We start from the raw sequence: 23,203 nt of genomic DNA, 5'->3' as shown, positions 1-23,203 counted from the left end.
TTTTTATATCAAAAATTTCGAACCACTTAATCGTTTTTGTTTTATGTTAGAATTGGGCACATTGAACAAGAATATCGGCATCGAGGTTAAAACTGTGTTGAACATAGTATATAACATAATATACAGTAAAACCTGTCTTGTGCGGAATTGCACGGGACCAATAAAAATTTCCGTTTTAGGCAGGTTTCCATACAACTGAATAAAAAGGAAAATTCCGTAGTACCTATAGAGTTATAATATTCTGCACGATTAAGGTTGTAACATTTTCCGGCCATTAATAAAAAATATCAAAGACCTAAACTTAAACAAATCTTTGAAGACATTATGAGAACAAATACAACAATACGAAACGACAGGTAAACTACGACTACGGTGACAATAATATATGCACTGATGTGTAGATTCAAGATAAAATGTACTTATCTGCCGATACGTATTAATCGCTGACCTTAATAATTGTTTATTAGCAAAATAAATGCGGGTATTATTATTATTATTATTTTCATTAATATTTTTTGTAATATTTTTGACCAATAAATAGCTTTCCGTTTTATCAAGGGTTTAATCCTATGTTAAATTATAGAAATCTGCCTGGATCATAATAAATTTCCGCACAGAAAGGATTCCGTCTTATCAAGTGTTTGGATAAGACAGGTTTCATTGTATTCTATTTTATAATTAATATATTATAAATTATAATAGTATAGCATAGCACTTGAACAACACGTCAAAATACGCAAGTACACAAACTCAATATTCAACAGTACATTACCATTGAGTACAACTACACTATAGTCACCATGACTTATCATCTACCATATACACCGAGCGACATCAAGTTTATGATATTATTATTATAATCAAAGCTGAGCATTAACGAGTTAATAAGTTACAAAATTATTAATTAGGTTATAAAGTTAAGTTACTTTTAACTAAGTTAAATTAACCATTTTTTGGGAGTAACTTCTAACTTAACGAGTTACTCATTTTTTCCAATGTTTTCAGTAACTTAAGAGTTAATTAATTTTATCTTCACAATAAGTTTGTTTTTCCTAAATCAAAGATTTAAAATTAATTTCATAAGTAAAAAATCTAAAATATTAGTATATTAATCAGTAAATAATAGTTTATAATAATAGTTATTATATTGCACATTTACAGAAAATATAATATAGGTAACTATAGGTAAAATTTTATAGGCGTAACCGCTTCATTAATAAAAGAAAAATATAACAATTTACTCAGTAACCCATACACGTTTGTAATGTTTGTAGACTCATTAGTCATTAGTCATTAGTCCGGTGCTAGGAAGTTGTAGGAATTGCATATTGTTCTATATGCTCTCAATTTATAGCAGACATAGCTAGAAATCTGAAGTATACAATGGTGAGTTAATAAATTGAAAATTGGAAATGTATATTTTTGAGCTAAAAAAAGGTGAATATTTCATTGATTTTGTACACGTATTATGCATGTTTCATATTTTTCTATTAAAAATTGATTATTTTCTTTCTTAACTTGTATATTTCAATCAATATTGAACACGAAACTCAAATTTAACAACTAAGGTATTTACTGTCATCATTGTTAAAAACAACTTGTTTCGATATAAAAATCTTCTATAGAAAAATCGTCTTTCATTTGAAATTGAAAATCTTAAGAAAGTATCCGTGGTTCAATGCAATAAATTGATAGGTATTAGAAAACATGTATTTTTTTCGTAATTTAAAAATACTGAAAAATATTTTATATTTTATTTTCAGCTCAATGAGATGTCAAAATGCCAACCAGTTATAATTTTTGTTCAGTTATAAATTGTTTTTATGTATATTATTAATTTATTGAGATCTGATGTATTTTATTTTTGGAATCCAGAATAATTTTATTGCATATTTAACATTATTAATTCACATTTTTTCGTGCATATTCGAATGCATGTTTTATTGCCTTTTTTAGCTCCTACAACTCCCGAGCCCTGGTCATTAGGTACCTACTTAATCGTTATTAATATTATTACTTACTATTAATATATTTTTATTAATTCATAGACTTACAGCAATAACTTTGCCCGTCGGTGTAAATAATTTAAAACCGTAGTATTGTGGAAATTTGTCGTATTTAGAATGGATAGAGATCATGGACTGAACCTTAAAAGTATTGTGTTTTAAAATGTTTGGTAAATGATCATGGTTTTATAATGATAATTACAGAATGAATGTTGAAAAGCTTAGTTTTTGGCGATATGCGATATACAAATGCACCTCACTAGATTCTGACTACTAAAATGGTAAAATACAATAATGGTTTGATTAAATATTGTATTCTTAATATTAATTTAATAGTATTTGATATTATATATTTTGCAACTAATTAATTATATTCTAGAAAAATAATACCTAATGAATTTGATAATTATAATATTTAGTATAGTTGTTTACCATTTACGTAAACAAACACATACAAATAATTTAATTATTTATTGGATTTCATCATTGATTAAAGTATTATACCCAAACATTTATTTCAACATTTTAAGTTATTTATTGAATTATTAATGTTATTTGTTAGCTTTAAAAAAAAGGTAGGTAGGTATAATATTATTAATTTTATATTTAAAAAAAAAAAGTTAGGAAGTGGATGTCGCTCTGCTGTACAGTAGGTTACAATTTACAAGTGAGCCACTGTAATAGATGGAGTTAAATTTGAATTCAATGATATAAAATCATTGTATACGAAAAAAGGCTATGAGAAGAGACGGTTTGTCAGTCTGGGATATTTTATACTATATTTATAATGTTATTATAACTTATTATTAATAGGGTAGCCGGTAAGTTGAAATTTAAAGTAATATTATCCTGAAATTATCAGTGATACCGGAACAATTTGACTGTTTTGAAATCGCTGCACACTATGCTGTCCACATTTGAACATAAAACAACTAAAAAAACAAAACTGTGCTTGAAAATTCTTAAATTTTTTGTTACAGAAGAACCTCTTTACGTGGAACCTTATTTTAAATTTTAAACCCTTAGCTATAAAAGTTGAAAATTAAAAAAATTATTAACTATAAAATTATTTGTAAATTTCGAATAATATAAATGTTTCAAAATTTGAATTTTAAATGCTTAGAAAAAAATCGTGTTTATGTATTTTTAATATTTTTCAACTGTTATTGTAACAATATGTTAAGAGTCTTTTATTACATTTTCATGCTTTTTGACCCAACCAATAAAATTTTATTGACATATATAGAAAAAAAAATTTAAAAAAATGAAAATTAAATATGTCCGTCATAACTGCTTAAAACGAGTGAACAATTTTTGAAAATTGTATCAAGTATATGAATTGATGAAATAAACATATTTTGTAAATTTCAAGTATCTACAGCAATTCGTTTTTGAATTACAACAGAATAAGAAAATTGGTACATGAGATTATGTGAATATTCAATATTGTCAACATTTCAGCTTAGGTTAGGTTAATATACTCTTAATATCGTACAAATGTAATTTGAGTTTCTAGTAGAATTTTTTTTTGATAAAGGTGTTCAAACTTTTAAGGAATCTTGTACTAACGTTTTAAATCTTAGATATAAAAAGAAAAATTTTTTTGAATTTCTAACCCAAAATAATTTGCTAATTTTCGTGATATAACGAATTTTGTCAAAATTCTAAATTCAAAATCTCATAAAAAAATATAGGTAATAGATTTTTTAACAACAATTTACGAACAACTTTGTATTACATCTACAAGTTTTTTGACGAAAATTTTTTTATCAACATTAGTTTATATTATTATATACATATTATAGTAACTTTTAACTTTAAGCTTGACTTACATTTGTCTATATTGACTTAAGTTAACGAGTTAAAAAAATAGTTAACTTGCCCAACACTGATTATAACGATAAAATCAATGATAACAGTTTAAACAATATAAAAATAGATAATCCAAGAAAAGAGTAGTACTAGTACCTACTTATAGTAATTATACCAAATTGTATACTGTGTGTAGTGGCCATATGCCAATGAATATAATATGTAGTGATTATAGTATAATATTATAAATAGGTACACTTAAGTCACGATAATCAAGACAAACTGGACAGTAGACATGTTTATACATGTTATACGATTATTAGCAAGTGGCTAATTTGTTAAAAGAACATTGTTTATTAATTTATTATGTGCAAATTATATAAAATAGAAATAGAAAATTCCACCCGAAGTGTATCAAACGTTTGTGGAAACTCTATGTACCTACGATTGTGTTATGACAGTTCATGTTTGAATAAAAATAGTGTTTGTAAAAACATTACAGATTGAAAATAAAATGTAACACATATTATGTTTCAGAATTCACAGTTTATTGTCAAAAACGTATGATATGAGTTATTGTAAAATGCGTGTAATAAATATATTGCATACAATGTGTGTCATGAAATTTTTTTTTAAAGTAGCTTTTTGTTTTGAATTAGTGAATTCTAATAATTTTGTTTTGCAGCAAAGTTGTCTATCCTGCCAAGAATCCGCCGTCAACTACGAGGGATGTTCCGTTCACCATTGTAGAATAGTCGCTGAGCATGAAAATCACAGCATTCGCGATGTCATCGGTTTCTAAAATATAACATTAACACAAGATTGAACATTATTATATATTTTGTATATTTTTGTCGAGTAAGCGAGGGTTAGGTTAGGTTAGTTAGATAAGTTTCAATTTCAACACACTCTTAGAATTCTATTATACACAAACCTGCAAATCTGCCCAGTGGAATTCGTTTCATTATGGGTTCGGATTTCGCGGGATCTGACCATGCAATTTTACCCATACGGGTCAACACGACAGTTGGATTTACGCTGTTTGTACGGATACCACATTTACCCAGCTCGATTGCCATTGTTCTGGTTATTTGATTCACAGCTCCTTTAGATGCACAGTATGTTGTATGATCGGGTATGGCTCTCTAGAAAGTTAAAAGTAAATATTGTAAATCATATTGTGGTCCAGTGATAATATTATAAGACACAACTACCACCTACGTATATAACACCTAATGTGACAGCAGTAAGACGTGTTCATTTTGTGTTTTTTTAATATAATATTATGTACAACGCTTATAAGAAAATATTTGGTGCATGTACACAATTTAGAACATAAATTAAACTACCTATAAGTTATTTTGTTAGAACAATATTACCTTGTATGGTATGTTTAGGTATTTATGTATATATGTATATATTATTTATAGCCAGACAGTGGCGTAGCCATATGTATAACTATAATAAAATAGTGATTTAAAAAGATTGATTATTGAATATTGATGAAACGAACTATAATTGTCTTAGATTTATAGTTATTTGTTAATCGGAATCACATTTACCATGTAAATATAACGAATAATATAGTGTAAAAATAAAATTTACTTTAATACTTATTTTGTAGACATTTTTTTTTTATTTTAAATATAAATTAATACTTAAATTTGTTTTTAAAATATAAATATTACTATAGACAAATTCGGTATTATTTTTTTATAATTATATTTATTGTTTATTTTTTCAATGTAGGTTGTTATTTTTCCTAACATCTCTACTTTGAAATTCCTGGCTACGCCACTGTAGTTAAATAGGTACATACTATAGTCATTGTGACAAATTTTATAGTAGGCACTTCATTATTATAACTTACAGTTGAAATTGTCGAAGAAATATTGACAATAGATCCTTTGATACCAGCATCAATCATGTTTCTGGCCACTGCTTGACTTACTCTCACTAAGGCTCTGGCATTAACATTCAAAGTCCTGAACAAAAAATATTTCATTTATTTGGAATACTTAAAACATTGAAAGTTGAAAAATGATTTTGTAGTTAAAAATGTATACAAATATGTTCAACTTTAATGGCCGAGGATTGAAAATTTACAAGGTTCTAGGTAATGTAGTTAATTATGTAACCAAAAATCAAAGAATAGACAAACATAACTTTTTTATAGTTATTTTAAGTTCAAATTGAGAAATTGAGACGAAATTACACATTCGCACAAAGAATAACGATTTTAGTCATTTTGTTGTAATTTGGTTCCAAAACAGCCTAAATTTTACATAAGTATATTTAATATTTTTCTAGCATCACTGATAATTTAAGAATAATATTATGAATAATATCAATCCAACATACCGGCAACTGTATTAATAATAAGTAGTAACAATATAAAATATCCTAGACTGTCAGACTGACATACGGTTTCCGCTCAAAATAGTTTTTCGCATACAAAGATTATAATATTATACGTATTATTGAATTCAAATGTAATACCATTCATTACAAAAAAATTACGAAAAAATGAATATTCGTTCTAGAGGTTCCCACAGTTAATAAACACTGATCTAAATACCTGAAAATTAATTTAAAAGAAATTTGGGGTAACATGAAAAGGGGATACATGTCCAGAGAAGTCTTCTTATCTACAGAACAGATGATGAAAGCTAATATTAAGTTCTAATAATCACAATGTTATAGGAACTTACTTGTTAAAGATTTAAATACTAGGTATATGATAAAAACTAAGATTTTACTAACTTATCCCAACCATGTTCGGTGACTTCAAAAAATGGTTCTATAACAGCCACACCAGCATTGTTGACCAAACCATGTACTGGTCCGATGTCATACATTTTCTTATAAGTGTCCTCCCAATTTGAAACATCACAAAATATTTGTTTTGTTCTTGGTAATGCTTTAGCAGCTCCCTCTTCCTTCTCTACCACTGCGTAAACAAATGCACCCAAATCTAGTAATCTCTCTGTAATTTTTTCGCCCATACCTAAGAAAAAAATTATATTAGGTTTATTATTATTCATCAAATAGTTTTCAACAATCGGCTTTAAAAAACAAGTTGATTGTTAAAAAGCCATACAACTTATAATAGATTGTATTTATTTATAACTAAACAAAAATTGAATTAAGTGGTTATGACATTAAATAATATAGTATTATCACAATACACTTAGGTTTAATATTTTAATTAATCAAATAATAATAATATAGTTAAAATTAATTAAATTGATTATAATTATTAATATTATTTTTATTATTTTTATTTTAATATTTTATTTTATTTTTTAAATACTTTTTATTAGGAGTCAATATAAGGTTATTAACAAAAAGTTCAAGATTAGAAAATATTTTAATTTAATGTTTTAATAACTTTAATGAGACGATATCCTGTATTTTTTAGATAAACAATTTTAAAATGTAGAGGTTTAATTCCAGATAATGAACAGACTAATTACGTAGGCATGAGTAATATCAAGGGCAATTAACTATATAACTGCTTTTCATCTTATCAGAGTTTTTATGAAATTCAAATTGGAGGAACAGTGCGGAAATTTAAAACACTTATAAAAGGTGGTTACAATTTTTAAATAAAAAAAACCTATATAATTTTGTTTTTAATTGTGTTTATTTTTTATGAAAACTTCTCAAACAGTCTCATACACTTATGTTGATATTATATTATGTTAAATACTCGAGCATAAACTGTATGCTATAATAAATTATAATACCTATTTGTCCTATACAAGTTTGTTCCTGTGTTTAACTTTAACATATACACTTATCTGTATATTTATATATGATATTGTCTATTATTTAATTGTGTAACAAACCAGCACAAGATCCAGTCACTATAATTTTTTTGTTTTTGAAATAATCTTCCATTTTTTGTGGTACATTTTTACAAGCCATACTTCTAGACATAATATTGACGGCCATATTTTGTCCAGCTATTTTATGCGGTAGTTTACTTAAGAAACCCATCATTTTGAACATTTTGTTAAATTTTTGACGGACTTAATAAATTAAGCTTCTACTTTATCAATTTATCTGTAACAAAATAAACATAAAATAAGTTTATACAAATTTTAATTCTAAAAAATTATATTATATTTGTGTTGTAATCTTCTTAATTTTGTGTAATCCAAAACTTTAACGTATTTTCTGATATATACATTCACTTCTATGAATATAACAATAAGTAAATATCTAAGTATTATAATTATATAATTAACTTAAAAAAAAATATAGGTAATTAAACTGATTAAAGTACCTACTCAAAATATATTTATATTTTTGTAATTATACATTTTTAGATACTGGTAACTCATAACTCATTTAATACCTAATATAACTATATAAGTAAATACTGCTTATTATAAATTAATTTAAAAATTGTATTACCTAGGTACTTTACAATAAATAGTAAGAAAAATAAATTTAAAAAAAGCAAGGTAGGAGCTAAAATGCTCTTTACTACGCCCCTCACAAATTCGCATTTTTTTTTTAAAGTGTTTTTCTCAACGCTGATTTTGAAACTGATTGAATTTTTTTGTGGAAGTATAGCCTTCCAAAGTTTCCAAGCGATTTTACGATTTGTCACTACTTTACGCGGAGCCATGATATTACTGTAAAATACTTATGTTAGATTAACAGACTAGTCATCGAGTCTGTTGAAATATCCAACAACGTTGTTCAATTCAAAGACCTACACCAAGAAGTTTTACACAAGTCGAGGGATATTCGATTTTTTTTTGTCGAGTGAAGCTCGCAAATTATGTGCTTAATCATGTACTCTGTGAGGCAGTAAAGTAGTGTGGTACTCATACGTATAAACTTAAAATGACAAACCTTGGAATGCAATAAATTCCAAAATAATGGTTTCCTCAAAAAATTCAAACATAACCGAAATCAGAGTTGAAAACACGTCTTTTAAAAAAAAAATTCGAAATCCTGAGGTGTGTCCTGGTAAAGTTAACTTGTACCATATTCTATACAGCCCTTTTAATTTTAACTCTTTAATTTCAATGCTATTTTAGTTGATATTGTATCACGTTTGAAAATAACTTAAATATCTTTATGAATAGGAATTAATATAATAATATCTGAAAACAAATGAGAAAAAAAATCAATGAACTAGTTTTTCTATCTACCTATCTATTAAAATGTTTAACAGTTTTATTTAAATCAGGTTCTACGTTATTACTTATTTACATCAAAATAATTACATTTTATATTAATTTATTCATATTCTATTTCTTGGGGAACACTTACAAGTTACAAGTTACAACTACACATTAAAGAAAGTAATAGCGGTGTAGGTAACCTAACATTTACATTTTACATAATATACAATGTGAACAAACATTACATTACATTTATAAATATGTTTGGTTAATTTTGATAAAATATACAACGACACACAATAAAAAATACACAAGATAGTTTGAATTAAAATAATATTTTATTTTTGTATTTTAATGAAACGAACTTTATTAAATTTATCTAAACCAATCCTATCGTAACTACGCAAATATATTGTGTATCTACCTACCTATTATGTGATTGAAATGCCCATAAAATAGAATAACAACAGGCAATAAGAAAAAAATTAAAGTTTCAACACAAAAAAAACTTACCGCAAACCAGCCGAAAGCAATAATCTGTATAACTCTACTTGCTACGTACGAGAAACTACTAATGAACGGCGACGGGATGATACATTGGTAAAGAGGCAACAACCATAGAAAAGAAAAACAGTTGAGTAGACGCGCCCTGGTGGATAATGACCAGACTACTGCAAGTAGCCGATATAATATTTTATATTATTAATTTACGTTATATTATGATAAAAAAGGAATTGGCTATTTACATTCTAATATACCTAGGTACAAATAAGTTACCGGAAATGTTGACAGGTAACAAAATTAATAATTATATCAATACCTAGGAATTTTAATAAATACGTCATAATATGTATGTATGATTAAATATATTTTAAGAGGAACGTACAAAGATATTAGTTGTCTCCGTAATATAATTGAGTAGCATACTAAATTTACGCTTAGCAGATCACGTTAACAGCTTCGTTAGTTTAAAAATTAGTGTAAGCCGACATATAATGAAAATTGATAGTAACAACATATCCCGCTTTTGAATGTGGGTTTTTTACTACAATTCTGTCTTTAAGAGAGTATTATGAGCCTTTTTAAATTACGCTTCATTATATTCGCAAAACTTTTTAAAAAACAAACTGCTAAATTTGATATGTTATACGCGTTGTAAGACGATTTGATTACAAATGCCAGTGTAGAGTCCTAACAATAGTTTTTAAAAATAATTTTATTTGAATCATATTATGTATCTTTTTAAATATTTATAGTCAATCTCCTTTATTGAGCGATGTCCGATTGTCCACCACTCCACCTCTTTTTATTTTAGGTGTGCTTGCATACCTGATACATCAATAGGTTTACCAATAGATGAAATTGACTCTTGGACATTTTAGGAAGATATTGAATGTGTTTTTAAATCAAAAGAAGACAAAAAAAGTAATGTATAGACCAAAAAAATGGAAACAGCTACTATAAATGGTATTCGTATTTGAGAGACACGAGAATATTATACCTGATGTCATTGTAAAACAAAATTCAAGACAAACGGGCAGTGCCTCAAAAATTAAGTGTTCACAGAGTGCCGTGCCATGCACAAAGGGCTCAAACCGTGCATACATAGTTTTGGCCCCCCTCTATAATGTTAAAAATTATTGAGGAAAATTGATTCTTCTGAATGTAATGGTCTATGTTGTTATACTTTACACTAAATTGACATTGGGGCCTAATTGATGTACATGCGTCATGTGTGTAAACGCTTCTTTGCTGTAATGAGCATAGGATGTAGATTAAAAACTGGTTTGTACTAAACTATAGACATTATAACCTTACGTCCTAACCTAACCTTTAGCATTAAAAAAAAATCTTTTATCCGTTGTTCGTCGTTGTATTATGTGAATTTAATTTAAACTCATTCTTTATAATGGAGTATGGTTTATTGATTTACATTACAATTATTTTCTGTTTCATTAAATCAATAAAATGTAGTTCGCTATTAAATTAAATACTTAGTTTCATAAAAAAATTAAAATGTTATGAGAGGAGTCAATACCTATTAACTAGAATTTATTTACCATATTATGTAAATAGTGGCCTGAGATATTACGACTTCCGGTCGGCTGTACGTTTTAAAGATAAGTATTAATCTTTGATTGATTGATGTACATAATATATTATACACTACTATAACATGACTAGCAGCTATAGTGAGCATTTGATCGTAGCTTGTTTTTAATTTGCTTTACTAATACCTATATATTTTTTTCAATTAAATAAAAATGAACTTCATATGAAAATCGAAAGTAATAAAACGTTGAAAGTGGCTGTAGGTTAAATTCATTAATTCTAAATTAAAAAACACTGATGCTGAACCCTTAACTACTCAGGGCGTAAAGTTGATAAATTTAAGCAATGCTCCAACTTCAATCCTACTAAAATTATCAGCCACTTTTTTTTAATTACACGAGTACACGACAGTTTTGAAAACATAGAATTTAAAACAATTAAAAATGAACATTTTTGTTAGTTAATAGTAAAGAAATAGATATAGAAGGTTTCTCTAAATTAAACATTTTAAAAGTGCTTGCATTCACTAAATATTTTGTGGATGGTACAATAATCAAAAGTTTTCCGTAATTATATTATCAACTATTTACTGTTTATTGTACAATAAATTAGTCTCACCTGTGGTTATTACATTTTGCTATACCATCAAAGATTACACAATTCTATTTTCAGGCATTTCGACATTAAGTAGGATTGCATAAAAAAATAACTTAAAATTTAGTTAAACTCGGTCGTATCCTGATTTGGAAAAGCTATCTAAAATGTTGCAAGATAACAATTATATGTTTGGCTTTCTATTGAAGTAAATGATTTCATCTTGAACAAAATTGGTAGTTACACGAAAATACAGCAGCTAGGCTTAAACAAAGCTTACAATAACGCAACAATACTGATAAAAGTAATAATTTAAAATTATATTTTGTAGTTTCTTTTTTAAGTTATCATATGGTTGAAGATTGTTTTAAGTGCAATATAAATATATAATGACATAGCAACTACAAGACGATAGGATAATACAATTTTCTGACTATATTTAGAACATATTCAACTGACAACACAAAGTTTTCACCACAGATACGGGCCGAATTAGTAATTTATCAATATTCTACACGACCAAGTTCATGAGAGGATATTCATTCAAAACATATAGGTAATATAGAAATATGTATAACATAAATACCCCCCTTTTAACACAGGATCAGAATATAGCTATATAATAGTATAATTAATTGGCTGGTGGCTATGTATAGTATGTATAGTATGTATAGTATGTATAGTATGTATACTTTCGACCCAAAATGAGACGATAGGCATCGTATAATATATATAATTTATTTTGTATGGTCATGCCTATATATGGTCATTTTTTTCCCGGCATCAATATGCTGCAGCTGCCATTGCCAGTCGGTAAACATAATGGTTATTTGCCGACATCGAAATATATATAAATCACCACCCTCTAAATATAACAAAAAATACTGTACATATAGGTATATATACGCTGGTTAGGTTGTGATGGTGGCGAGATTATATATATAATGCGACCGACCGTGTATACGAAAAGAGGGTGTGCAGACAAAGAAGTATATATGTTCTATATAATATATATATATATTTATTGGGTCTACACAACGGATAAATTTCATGTGGTGTTTAAACTACCTGCAGGATACTCAAAAAAGAAAAAACCGCATTCCTAAGAAGTATTTTTGTTCAATACATATAACATTATAACCATATGAAGTGGGACTGTGATTTATGAGCGAGGGTGGGAACTAAAACTGACGCCTGAATTTCAGAACCCTTCGCATTTTAGATACCTACAGGCTACAATATTACTGTGAAGTAACTGAATGATTTGGTATTAGCACCGACACAAAATATAAGTTGTTATAACGTTAACCAAATGATAATCGGTGCTTATATTAAATATTTAAGTGATCAGTGTTTTTCTATAGATATTATCAGGAACGTTATAAGCCGATAAAAAATTTCCAAGACTACATTTAATGACTATATTATGACCCAATGGCCCACAAATATATATATTAAGTTACTGCGGCTCGCACACAGTTTATCGCCACACATATCATAATAATACAGACATTTATAAAATAAAACGAATAAAAGTAAAAAGAAAAAAAACATTTTAATTAAGCACAAAAATCAAATATTTTATTATGCTCATAATTCTCTTTATTTAACTAAAGTAGTATAGTAAGGCATTATTATCGTTTTGTACTGTAGTGCACGGGTACTGTTATAGGCGATGCCATTGAAAATTGAGTTCAATATAATATTGTACAATATAAATATTAAATTCAACGTTATAGTATCATTTAATAATTTAAATCATCGCGTTCATTTTGTTTAAGAACACGAACTTGACATTTTACAGTATAGTTTGTGGTGGAATTGTCAAAATCGTATATTATATTTTATTATATTTTTAAGATTTTTTTTATATTCTTATAAATACATTGTACATGCTATGCTTTTAACTTAGGCTACTACATTTGGTATTCTTTGTATGTGTGTTAAGACAATACGTGTTACCAATATTATAATAATATAGTCCATTATTATTGTGTAGGTAATTTATATTGAGGATTCATGCAATATTAAATTCCGAGTGGTGAATCTAATATTAATTTTACAACGATGTGTGATATAACTTTGGGAACCAGTTATAAAATATATTAACTGCATGCAGTAGGTAAAAAGGAGTAGTCTGTTCGGAACGCGAGGTACATTTACCATCAGACAGTTGTGTGCGCCGCCGACGAACAAATCTTGTACGAGACGACACCAGCGACCTTGAATTGCTTTTAACAGCACAATAATATGCAATGGGTGTTTGTGTGTGTGTTCCGTCTGTGTGTGCGCGTGCGTGTGTATGTCTCGGTTCCTCGGCATATGTTGTACTGTGTTAGACCGAAAAAAATACTGAGGTATATATTTGTATGGAATAATGTAGGTACTAAACTGATCACTAACATCCCAGAAAAGCTATTATAACAACGTCTTCCTATAGAAAAAAACAACTTACCCGTTCCAGTGGATTAATAAAATGTGTTTTTTGCAGTGATGCAATTTATTTCATCCCTATATACTCACGTTTCCCTAATCTCCTTTGTATTCGTCTGCGAACGGCAAACAACTAATACCAATTGCCAAATGTGCGTGCTTAAACATGCTATTGTTTTAAAATATAGATTTATCATTTATTATTTTCTACTAAATTATTAAATATATTTTAATTATACAGCTATATGATTATTGACCATCGACAGTTTATAGTGATTGGTTAGTTAACGCAATGGACATTTGTGAGCGAATTCAATTTGAACATAGTTTAGTGCGTAGAGCATAATATAATATATTCATATTATGTAGGTTAAGTTATTTGACTTATTGTAATTATTACAAATATATGATCTATGTAAATTGTGATAAGATTAATAATTTGCGTATTTATACATGCAAACGTTACTGTTAGGGGCGTTATACGTGCCCCCCCCCCGCCTCTCAAACAAACTAGAATTTTAAGGATGAATTTAGACAAACTTATGAGGAATCTTGTATTCAATATTTAAATCATAGATTTAATAAGAAAATTCTAAGAACTTCTTAGGCAAAATAATTTGCATTTTTTTATGATTTTTTCTTATTTTGTCCAAATTTGAAATTCAGAAACTCATAAAAAATAATTGTAGGTTTACTCTCAACTTTTTTTTTTATTTTCACTATAACAACAATTGTCGGGTAACCTTGTATTACGGTTCTAATCAATATTAATTAAAAAAACTAATAAGAATTAGAAATTTAAAAAATATAATATATATTACGCTTATAAATAGCTCAACATGACTAAAAATGTTTTGAAAATTGTATGGTGTAAAGAAAATGCTAATATAAACATTCAGTGAAAGTTTCTTGTATCTACTGTAATTTTTTTAATAGTTATACCAAAAACTAAAATCGATTTATTTCAAAAACCATTGTTTTTTTTTCCTACGCTACAGCAACAAACCAACTTTTAGTTTTGTGCTATGACAAGCTTAACAATAATATATTTACACTTTACACACAATTAAATCGATTTGTTATTTTAATGACTAATGAAATAAAAATATTTATCAAATACCCATAAGTTATGAAACAAAGTTGAACATTAATGTAATTACCATTCAATCAGATTACACTCAAACGTATGTTTTCAAAAACACAACAAAACATTGCAACACTTCATGTAAATATACCGTTTTCGTGGATACGTATTAGCTTCCATTTTGTTGAATTGGCACATTTATAGTAAGTATTTAATTAATCAAACGAATTTAATTTCAATATACTATATATAAGCAGTCACACAATAGGTATCAAATACATGACACATTATACGTAATGGAACACTCGAAAGAATCCGAATTTCTGAACCTGACAATACTCGAACACTTCTCGGATATGGACCTTGTGCACGTACACTGTAAACAACAATTAATAAACCTTAACTGCCTTCCTCATATAAGATCATTGGGCAAACTTTTAGTTGCCAGATCAGAAATACTGAAAAATCGTACGCATCGTTTGTATTACGTGTTACCACGATTTGGTATGATATTACCACTAGACGACAATATCTCGTATGATGTGTTCTATGATTGGTTACATTACAAAAACGTAAATAATGTGTATGCAGTCATTGAGAATCTCACAACAACCGATTTCAAAAAAGTTAGTTACCTACCTATAAATGAACACATTTAATAGTAATAGTAAGCAAAAGAATAGCATGTCAGGGGCTCTAAACTATTCAAAATAGTAGATTAGTGATAAAACATCAAAGGAGGGAAGGCGATTTTGGTAGTAGTGTAGTATCATGAAAAAAAAAAAAAAAAATACGCAAAAAAATAATTGTGTTTACCTGCATGTTACTGGAGACTATCAAAACGTTACTATATACTTACGTTTTATTGTTGTTATATTTTAAAACCTTAATCATAGTCACATTTTATAAAATATATTGTTATTTAAAATATTCTAATACATAATTGCAAATAATTTAAATTATTCTAAAAACTAAATAAAGACCTGCACATAGATAAATAAGTTTTTTTATTAGAACAGACGGCCATTTAATACATTATTAGGTAGTTATTTATTTCAAATAATATGATGGGTACTCATATTTGCATATTATTAAACAAGGACTTTATTGTTAATAAGAAATAACCGTTTAAAGTTTCGATAAAGAAAATGTAGTGGAAATGTATACTGTACTTTTCAAAGGTTATTGGTACCTGTGTATCCACGATTATTTATCGCTTGAAATTTTAGGTAGTGACGTTGTATTTGAATCAAATGCCTACATTAGATATGGAACCAGCCAATCGTATTTTCAAGCAAACGATCGCCAAACCATTTAGTCACCGTCCCATGGAACCGGAAATAGATTCACCAGATACACCGTCTTCTATCAAACCGTAAGAAATAAATATGTGATTTTAACCCATTAACGCCGTGTGTTGCCATATGACAACATATATTTTTTACAATCATTTTTGAAGTATAACATAAACATTTTCAACAAAATTTTGGTTAAAATTGTAAATAAAAAAACTCCAGCGCTTATGGGTTAATATATATTAAATAAGCGCGTGAATTATGTGACGCACTGTCAAAGTTTGTAAGTTCGACAAAAGTATATACAGTTGTTGGCCATTCTAATCGAAGAATGTTGCAGCTATAATATTAGTATAACTAACACCTATCGTAATTTTTAATGTAGTATATCATTACATATTGATTTGACACATAGATTTGTAGCCACCACGACACAACGATGGATTTATTATTACAAAATAATATTACATATTAACATCTATATTTATTGTTCACATTTAAATTTTTGTTCTTTGGAATTTCGTCTAATCGACTCATATTGGTTAATCAAATCAAAGTTAGTTAAAATAAGCGGCGAATACTATAATATGTCTGTATATTATATGTGATAAGGATAACGCACACTCAAACTAAAATTAGCTTTATATTTGTTGTAGATCTGAAGTTTCCATAGCGAATTCTACTCTATCAAACTTTAGTGTCAATTCACGAAGAAACAGCTAACTATAATGTCGATGAAAACAATCAAACTAAACAATAAAATATGTACCTATATAATAATATATTACTTATTATTATATAGGTACTGGCAGATCTTGTACGGTGATGCCCGTGAAAAATTGAATGCTCATGGATTTTCACATCCTTAAACTCTGTTAAATGTAAACTGCACAGATTGTCAATACATTTATTTGTATTGTCGTGACCAAACATAAATATTTGTCTATAATATTGTATTATATCTTATCATACCTAATAACCATTTTATTTTCTGTAACCAATTGCAAAGATATACAAATAAAAAATTACCTTCAGTTTTTCGTGTTCGACTATATTCAACATTAATGTATTAATAATAAGTAAAAAGTAAGCAATGAGAAGTAGCCTATAATACTCAAAAACTATCAATTTGTTGATTTGCATTAGGGTTTAGATCTTTGCTTTTATATAGAATATATTTGTACTAACTACTAATTATAAAAGCTGATTCTTCATGGCGTTGTCCGAGACAAATTTATAATAAATAATAGCATACAATTTCTGTAATTTCCGTTAAATGTAAGCTACAATTAATATTATAAACACAGTTAATTTGACCAAACTTATAAAATACAGCCATATAGGTAGGTCAAAAATTTAAAATGATGACCAACTATTTTATTTTCTGTAACCAAAATCTACAATGACGCCGGAACAACGTTTACTGCACACACACACACACACACACACACACACACACACACACACACACTGAATAAATATATCTGAACACCTGTCGTTTTATTTGTGTGTAAGGACCACGTTTTTTCCTTGTATGGGCATATATTATTTCTGTATACGAACATCATGCCATCGAGTTATCACAAATAAATCTAACAGGGGTGGCCAAACTGCGGCTGGTGTCTGTCCATAAGATGTAAAAATTATATAAATAGTAATAATATAATATGTATATAACATACAAAAGAGGTTGTATTTTCCACAAAACTCAATGCGTATGCCAAACTATTATTGTATCCTATTTATACACAACATATTATAGTAATAAAAAGTGCATTCGTCTCTGTTATTCAATAACGTCTTTGTTCTGTTTATAATATATATAAAGATATTTTCAAGACACTACCTATTAAATTTAATTACCAGTATAATGTAACAAACAGATGTATGAGTACACTCGTTGGTCCTGTACCAACTTTTCGATGGTATTGCCATATGGGGCGAACCGTTTGCACAATACTTCCCAAACCTGTAACCTCGAATAATATAATATATAATAATATTATAGGAAACATTGTAATATACCCTTCTCGACGAAGCCAATAAAACTATTTTGCTATTACTAATATAAAACTTGTTATTATTTAACCCATGCATCTATTTGTGTTACAAAACATTTTTTTTTTAAACATCAGAAAATAAAAATTGAATTACAATGCTGTACACTGTACAGGTAGAACGTATTTTTAAGCACCTAATATTATTTTTACGATACCCATTTAGTATTATCCAGAAAGAGGAAGTGCTATATCACTATCCTCAAAAAATTGTGTTTTAGTTTGGTGACAATGGAAAATGTGATAACAAAAAGAAAAACTTAAAAATTGTTTTTAGTTGAACTTGAACTATATTGGCTGTACATTCGACGGTATGATAGTAAGTAGTAACACGATTGACCCATCGATATTTGACCGATAACAAATTACGCCTTTAAAGTGATAGGCATGCAACTAAGCATACACGCCTAGTTTGACACGATAGACAACCTTACACGCACAGCGACGACACGGAGTTAAGTGCGTGGGAATCATAGATCTTATACGTAAATATATTTATACTCTATGAAGGGGAGTCAGGATTGTACAGTTTATATGGGGCCCTATAGTCGATCCGGTCTGGTACAATGACTACAGGCTACAATTACAATAGTTGAGAAGCCTTTAAGTAACTTAAACTAAGTTAGGGAACATGACGGATGGCTTGACTTTGACAACAGTGGCTGCCTCTTACACACCACGTACGGGTAGAAAAAAAAATGTACTCGTTGTTGATGACGCAATCTGTAAATCTGTATAATATTATTGATCATCAGACTTTGAGCTCTAGCAACATAATTGATACAAAAACAAAATCTACTTTCTCTAAACCTAAAGTATAAATGTGATAGATAGATGGATTATTTCTACTATTATAGTGTAAAAGAAATATATTTTATTTCTTACATTACATTATTATTTAAAATAGTTTTAAACATTTTGAATTTAAAAAAACATATAAATATATATTGCATAGGCGTACCGGCTAGGGTGGTAGATGTACAATCCTTGTCTGGTCCTGTGAAAATTAGGCTGCTTGAATGAATTTGGGCCAATAACTTGTACAATGTAAAAGTTAAATGATAATAATACTAATTTTTTTATCATATAATGAAAGTATGTATTAATGTTTTTAAAAATAACTGTATTGTGTATAACTAAGTAATAAAATTAAAATTAAAAAAATACCAAACAATGTTTTAAGCCAAACAAAAATATTTTTGAATTTTATTATTACCCCAAAATGTCTAATTTCTCCTTGGCCAATTTGTATTCCCAGACCAGCCTTGATATTGTTAATTATTTTAAAATCATTAATTATTACAGTAAAAAGAGACACCGAAAGATAAAGCAGAAACAGTAAAAGTTACTTTATGTTATTATACTGAAAAAAAGTATGAAATGTATTATACATAATATTTAATTCATATTCAATACATACACTTTATAAAAACACTATAAAATAATAATAATACATAATGATGGTTGTTTTAATTATTATAATCTGTGAAAGACTGAAGAAGATGACCGGTATGGTCATGATTTAAAAGGTCATTATTATAACCAAACAAATGTAATTTTATATTAGGTATTTACTCTGAAACGTCTAGACCACTTTTGTACATGAAAAAAATGACGAAATAGACCTTGAACCTATTTTATCTTTATAATTGCTGGATAGTGGTATTTGGTTTTAGTCGTTTTATATTATTTTTACGTTCGTATAATATACTTACCTAATTATTTTTGTGAAAAAAATTATATAGAATATTATGATCATTATATTACGTGATGACGTAATTACAATATTACGATAATATGCGTATATTATATAAGTGCGATAGTATTCTATGGTCATACATTAGGTATATGCAGATAAAATATAACTTATGAACTCTAAATTATAATCCTAAACAAAAAATACTTACTCTGTATTGACTGTTTACTTAATAAAAATAATACTATTTAGTTTAATGCCTACTATTATATGATATATACAAATTATAATTTATTTTAACATGACATATTTTTAAAATAAAAATAAATTACTATCCGTAATATTAATAAACTATAAAAAGCGGGTAAGTGGATGTAGCTCTGCTATATATCAGGTGTCTAAGAGGTCGCTGTAATGGATGGTATTATATTTGAATTCGATGATATCATATCATTGTATACGAAAAATAATTCTGAGTGGAGATGGAATGCCAGTCTAGGATATTTCATATTATTATTACTTATTATTAATATGGTAGGCGAAGAGTTGAATTAATATTATTCTTAAATAATCAGTGATGTTGGAAATATATTAAATATACCTATGTAAAATCGGGCTGTTTTGGAACCGAATTACAACAAAATGATAACTGTTATTCTTTGTGTTAATATGCAATTTTGTCCAAATTTTAACTTAAAATATTTATAAAAAAATAACTGCATTGTTTTTTTTCTTAAATTTTTTAGTTATGGAAAAACTGCTTAAGTGGAACCTTGTTTTAAATTTTCAATTATTAGCTATGAAAATTGAACATTTTATACATTTTAACTACAAAATTATTTTCAATGTTAAATTTGATAAATATTGTCAACATTTGAACTTTAAATGTTTATAAAAAAATCGCGTCTATGTATTTTTTAATATTTTTCAACTATTATTATAACAAGTGATCAAGAGTCTTGTATTAAATTTTCATACTTTATGACTAAACCAATAAAATTGTATTGACATTTATAGAAAAAAAAAAATGGAAATGTCCGTCGACAGCCTAAAGCGAGTCAGAATATTTTGTGTCAATCAAGTGTCTATAGTAATTCGTTGGTGAATTACAAAAAAATCAAAAAAAAATCGTTAAATCGAGTGAATATCTAATGTTGTAATAATGTCAACTTCAAACGCTCGTAAAAATTTAATCTCACTTTCTAGTAGAATTTCTTTTTTTTTTTAAAGGTAGATAAACTTGTAAGGAATCTTTTACCAAATTTTTAAATCTTGGATAAATAGAAATATTTTTATGAATTTCTAACTTAAAATAATTTGCTAATTTTCGTGATTTTTACGAATTTTGGCAAAATTCTAAGTTTAAACGCTCATACAAATTATTGTGGACTTACGCTCGACTTTTTTTTAATTTCCATTCACAACAACTTACGAGGAACCGTATCGGCCGTATTAGTTATTAGACCGTATCGTATTAGTGGGTATCAAACTCATCATCGCAAATATTCAAAGGTCTGTAATACACAACGTACACCTGCTCGAGAACTCGCGGCTTCCGTTCGACTCGCTGTGTTTGCTCTGTGTAGTCTATAGAATCGAGGAGAATGCAACAAGAACGCATCGCGGCGATCGTGACGGTCGTCGAACGAGTACCGAGCAATTACTGCCGCCGTCGAATCCAGAGAAAAGTGCGGACTAGGGCATGAGACCCTGGTACTCCGACCGCACATTTTTTGTATAAGGTTTTTACTGGCGCGATCAATTCGATCGAAGACGACCATCAATATTATTTTGACAACTTTGTGGGGCATCTTGTATTACATTTTTGAATCTTAGATATACATAGAATGATTTGTATGAATCTCTAGCTCAAAATAATTTGCTAAATTTCGTGATTTTTACGAATTTTATCAAAATTCTAAGTTTCAACGCTCGTAAAAAATTATTCTGGATTTACGCTCGACTTTTTTTTTTAATTTCCATCGACAACAGATTACAAGGAACCTTGTATTACATTTTCAAGTTTTGTGACAAAGCGAAAAATTTTTTATCGACTTCGGTTAGGAAGATATCAATACAGTGCGAATAAAAATCGTATATATGGCAGCGCTATCTAGCTAAGAAAATGAGTAGCCCCTCACAGACTTAGAGCTGGTTCTTCATGCACGCATCAGAAAATGATTTGTCGGCAGTAGATGGCGCTGCAGTAATCGGATTAATTTTAATCTAAATAATAATTTATTGTTCGGCCTGGTGACCAAATAAATGACCATCAACGTAGGAGGTTCAAATATAGTGTTCATGAATACCAGGAATTCATGAACAGGATGCGCGCTCCCGGTACATTGGGATGGTGTTAGTTGCACATTTTTTTGTGGCTGCACATTTACATTTATAGCCACTTTTCCTGTTGAAACAAAACCCCCAAACAGTGAAGCATTTAAGGGGTGGATATGGGGAATAGATCTCCCCCCACGATTTTTTTTTTAGTATTTAGCATCTCAAGTAAGATATGCATGTTCAGATGAGTATTTCAATAATATTATACAAACAATATCCGCGCTTGGCAGTTGGTGTTCGTACCTACAACTGTGAAAGAACGCTGCACATACATTTTATATGAAATAGAACACCTTTACACTCTATGGCAGGGATGGCGAACCATTTTGTACCAGTGTGTCAAATAAAAATGTTGGTTAGATTTTGTTTTCCTTGCGTGTCAACTAGTTCGATAACCCTTCCATTTTTTTTTTCAAAAACTTTAAAATTATCAAACTTTTACACATTTGTGTGTGTCACTAAAATAGTGTGCGTGTGTCACTCTGTGACACGCTTGTCATAGGTTCACCATCTCTGCACTACGCAATGTTTAAACTCTACAGATTCCTCTGTATTAATCGTAGACCCGAAATTATTTCAGATATAACATTTAACGACGATTGGTAACGTCAATAATTGTAATAATAATAAATTCTGATTCTGATAAAATAAACATGGAATATTCTAAATAATGTGTATACAGTATACTAT

At 28.2% G+C, this 23,203-nt stretch overlaps 2 protein-coding genes across 3 annotated transcripts; one reads left to right on the top strand and one right to left on the bottom strand.

Moving 5' to 3' along the window:
- Nucleotides 1-4,377: 4,377 nt before the first annotated feature.
- Nucleotides 4,378-19,852, bottom strand: LOC111030931 (L-xylulose reductase-like). Of its 2 annotated transcripts, none has more exons than XM_022310666.1 (6): nt 19,694-19,852; nt 7,670-7,886; nt 6,582-6,825; nt 5,689-5,803; nt 4,753-4,963; nt 4,378-4,616 (listed from the first exon to the last, which is right to left on the bottom strand). In XM_022310666.1, exons 2-6 carry the CDS (start codon nt 7,830-7,832, stop codon nt 4,513-4,515), a joined length of 837 nt encoding a protein of 278 aa, XP_022166358.1. In that variant the 5' UTR covers nt 7,833-7,886; nt 19,694-19,852; the 3' UTR covers nt 4,378-4,512. The 2 variants fall into 2 exon arrangements, with proteins under 2 accessions (XP_022166358.1, XP_022166357.1); XM_022310665.1 differs by lacking the exon at nt 19,694-19,852 and adding an exon at nt 9,476-9,586.
- LOC111030919 lies at nt 15,422-16,504 on the top strand. The gene is made up of 2 exons (XM_022310653.1): nt 15,422-15,751; nt 16,355-16,504. Exons 1-2 carry the CDS (start codon nt 15,422-15,424, stop codon nt 16,502-16,504), a joined length of 480 nt encoding a protein of 159 aa, XP_022166345.1.
- Nucleotides 19,853-23,203: the final 3,351 nt, after the last annotated feature.

Source organism: Myzus persicae, unplaced genomic scaffold (assembly GCF_001856785.1).
Source record: "Myzus persicae strain clone G006 unplaced genomic scaffold, MPER_G0061.0, whole genome shotgun sequence".
Classification (NCBI taxonomy): domain Eukaryota; kingdom Metazoa; phylum Arthropoda; class Insecta; order Hemiptera; family Aphididae; genus Myzus; species Myzus persicae.
The sequence above is the reverse complement of the archived record's forward strand: the minus strand, read 5'-3'. Positions and strand labels throughout refer to the sequence as shown.

Excerpts from the sequence above, each read along its gene's own strand:
- LOC111030931 (XM_022310666.1), bottom strand. The coding sequence starts at position 7,832 with ATGTTCAAAATGATGGGTTTCTTAAGTAAACTACCGCATAAAATAGCT. Across the intron at positions 4,964-5,688 it reads TTTCTTCGACAATTTCAACT|AGAGCCATACCCGATCATAC; the intron begins GTAAGTTATAAT and ends TTAACTTTCTAG. Across the intron at positions 4,617-4,752 it reads TCCACTGGGCAGATTTGCAG|AAACCGATGACATCGCGAAT; the intron begins GTTTGTGTATAA and ends GTTATATTTTAG.
- LOC111030919 (XM_022310653.1), top strand. The coding sequence starts at position 15,422 with ATGGAACACTCGAAAGAATCCGAATTTCTGAACCTGACAATACTCGAA. Across the intron at positions 15,752-16,354 it reads CAACAACCGATTTCAAAAAA|GTAGTGACGTTGTATTTGAA; the intron begins GTTAGTTACCTA and ends TTGAAATTTTAG.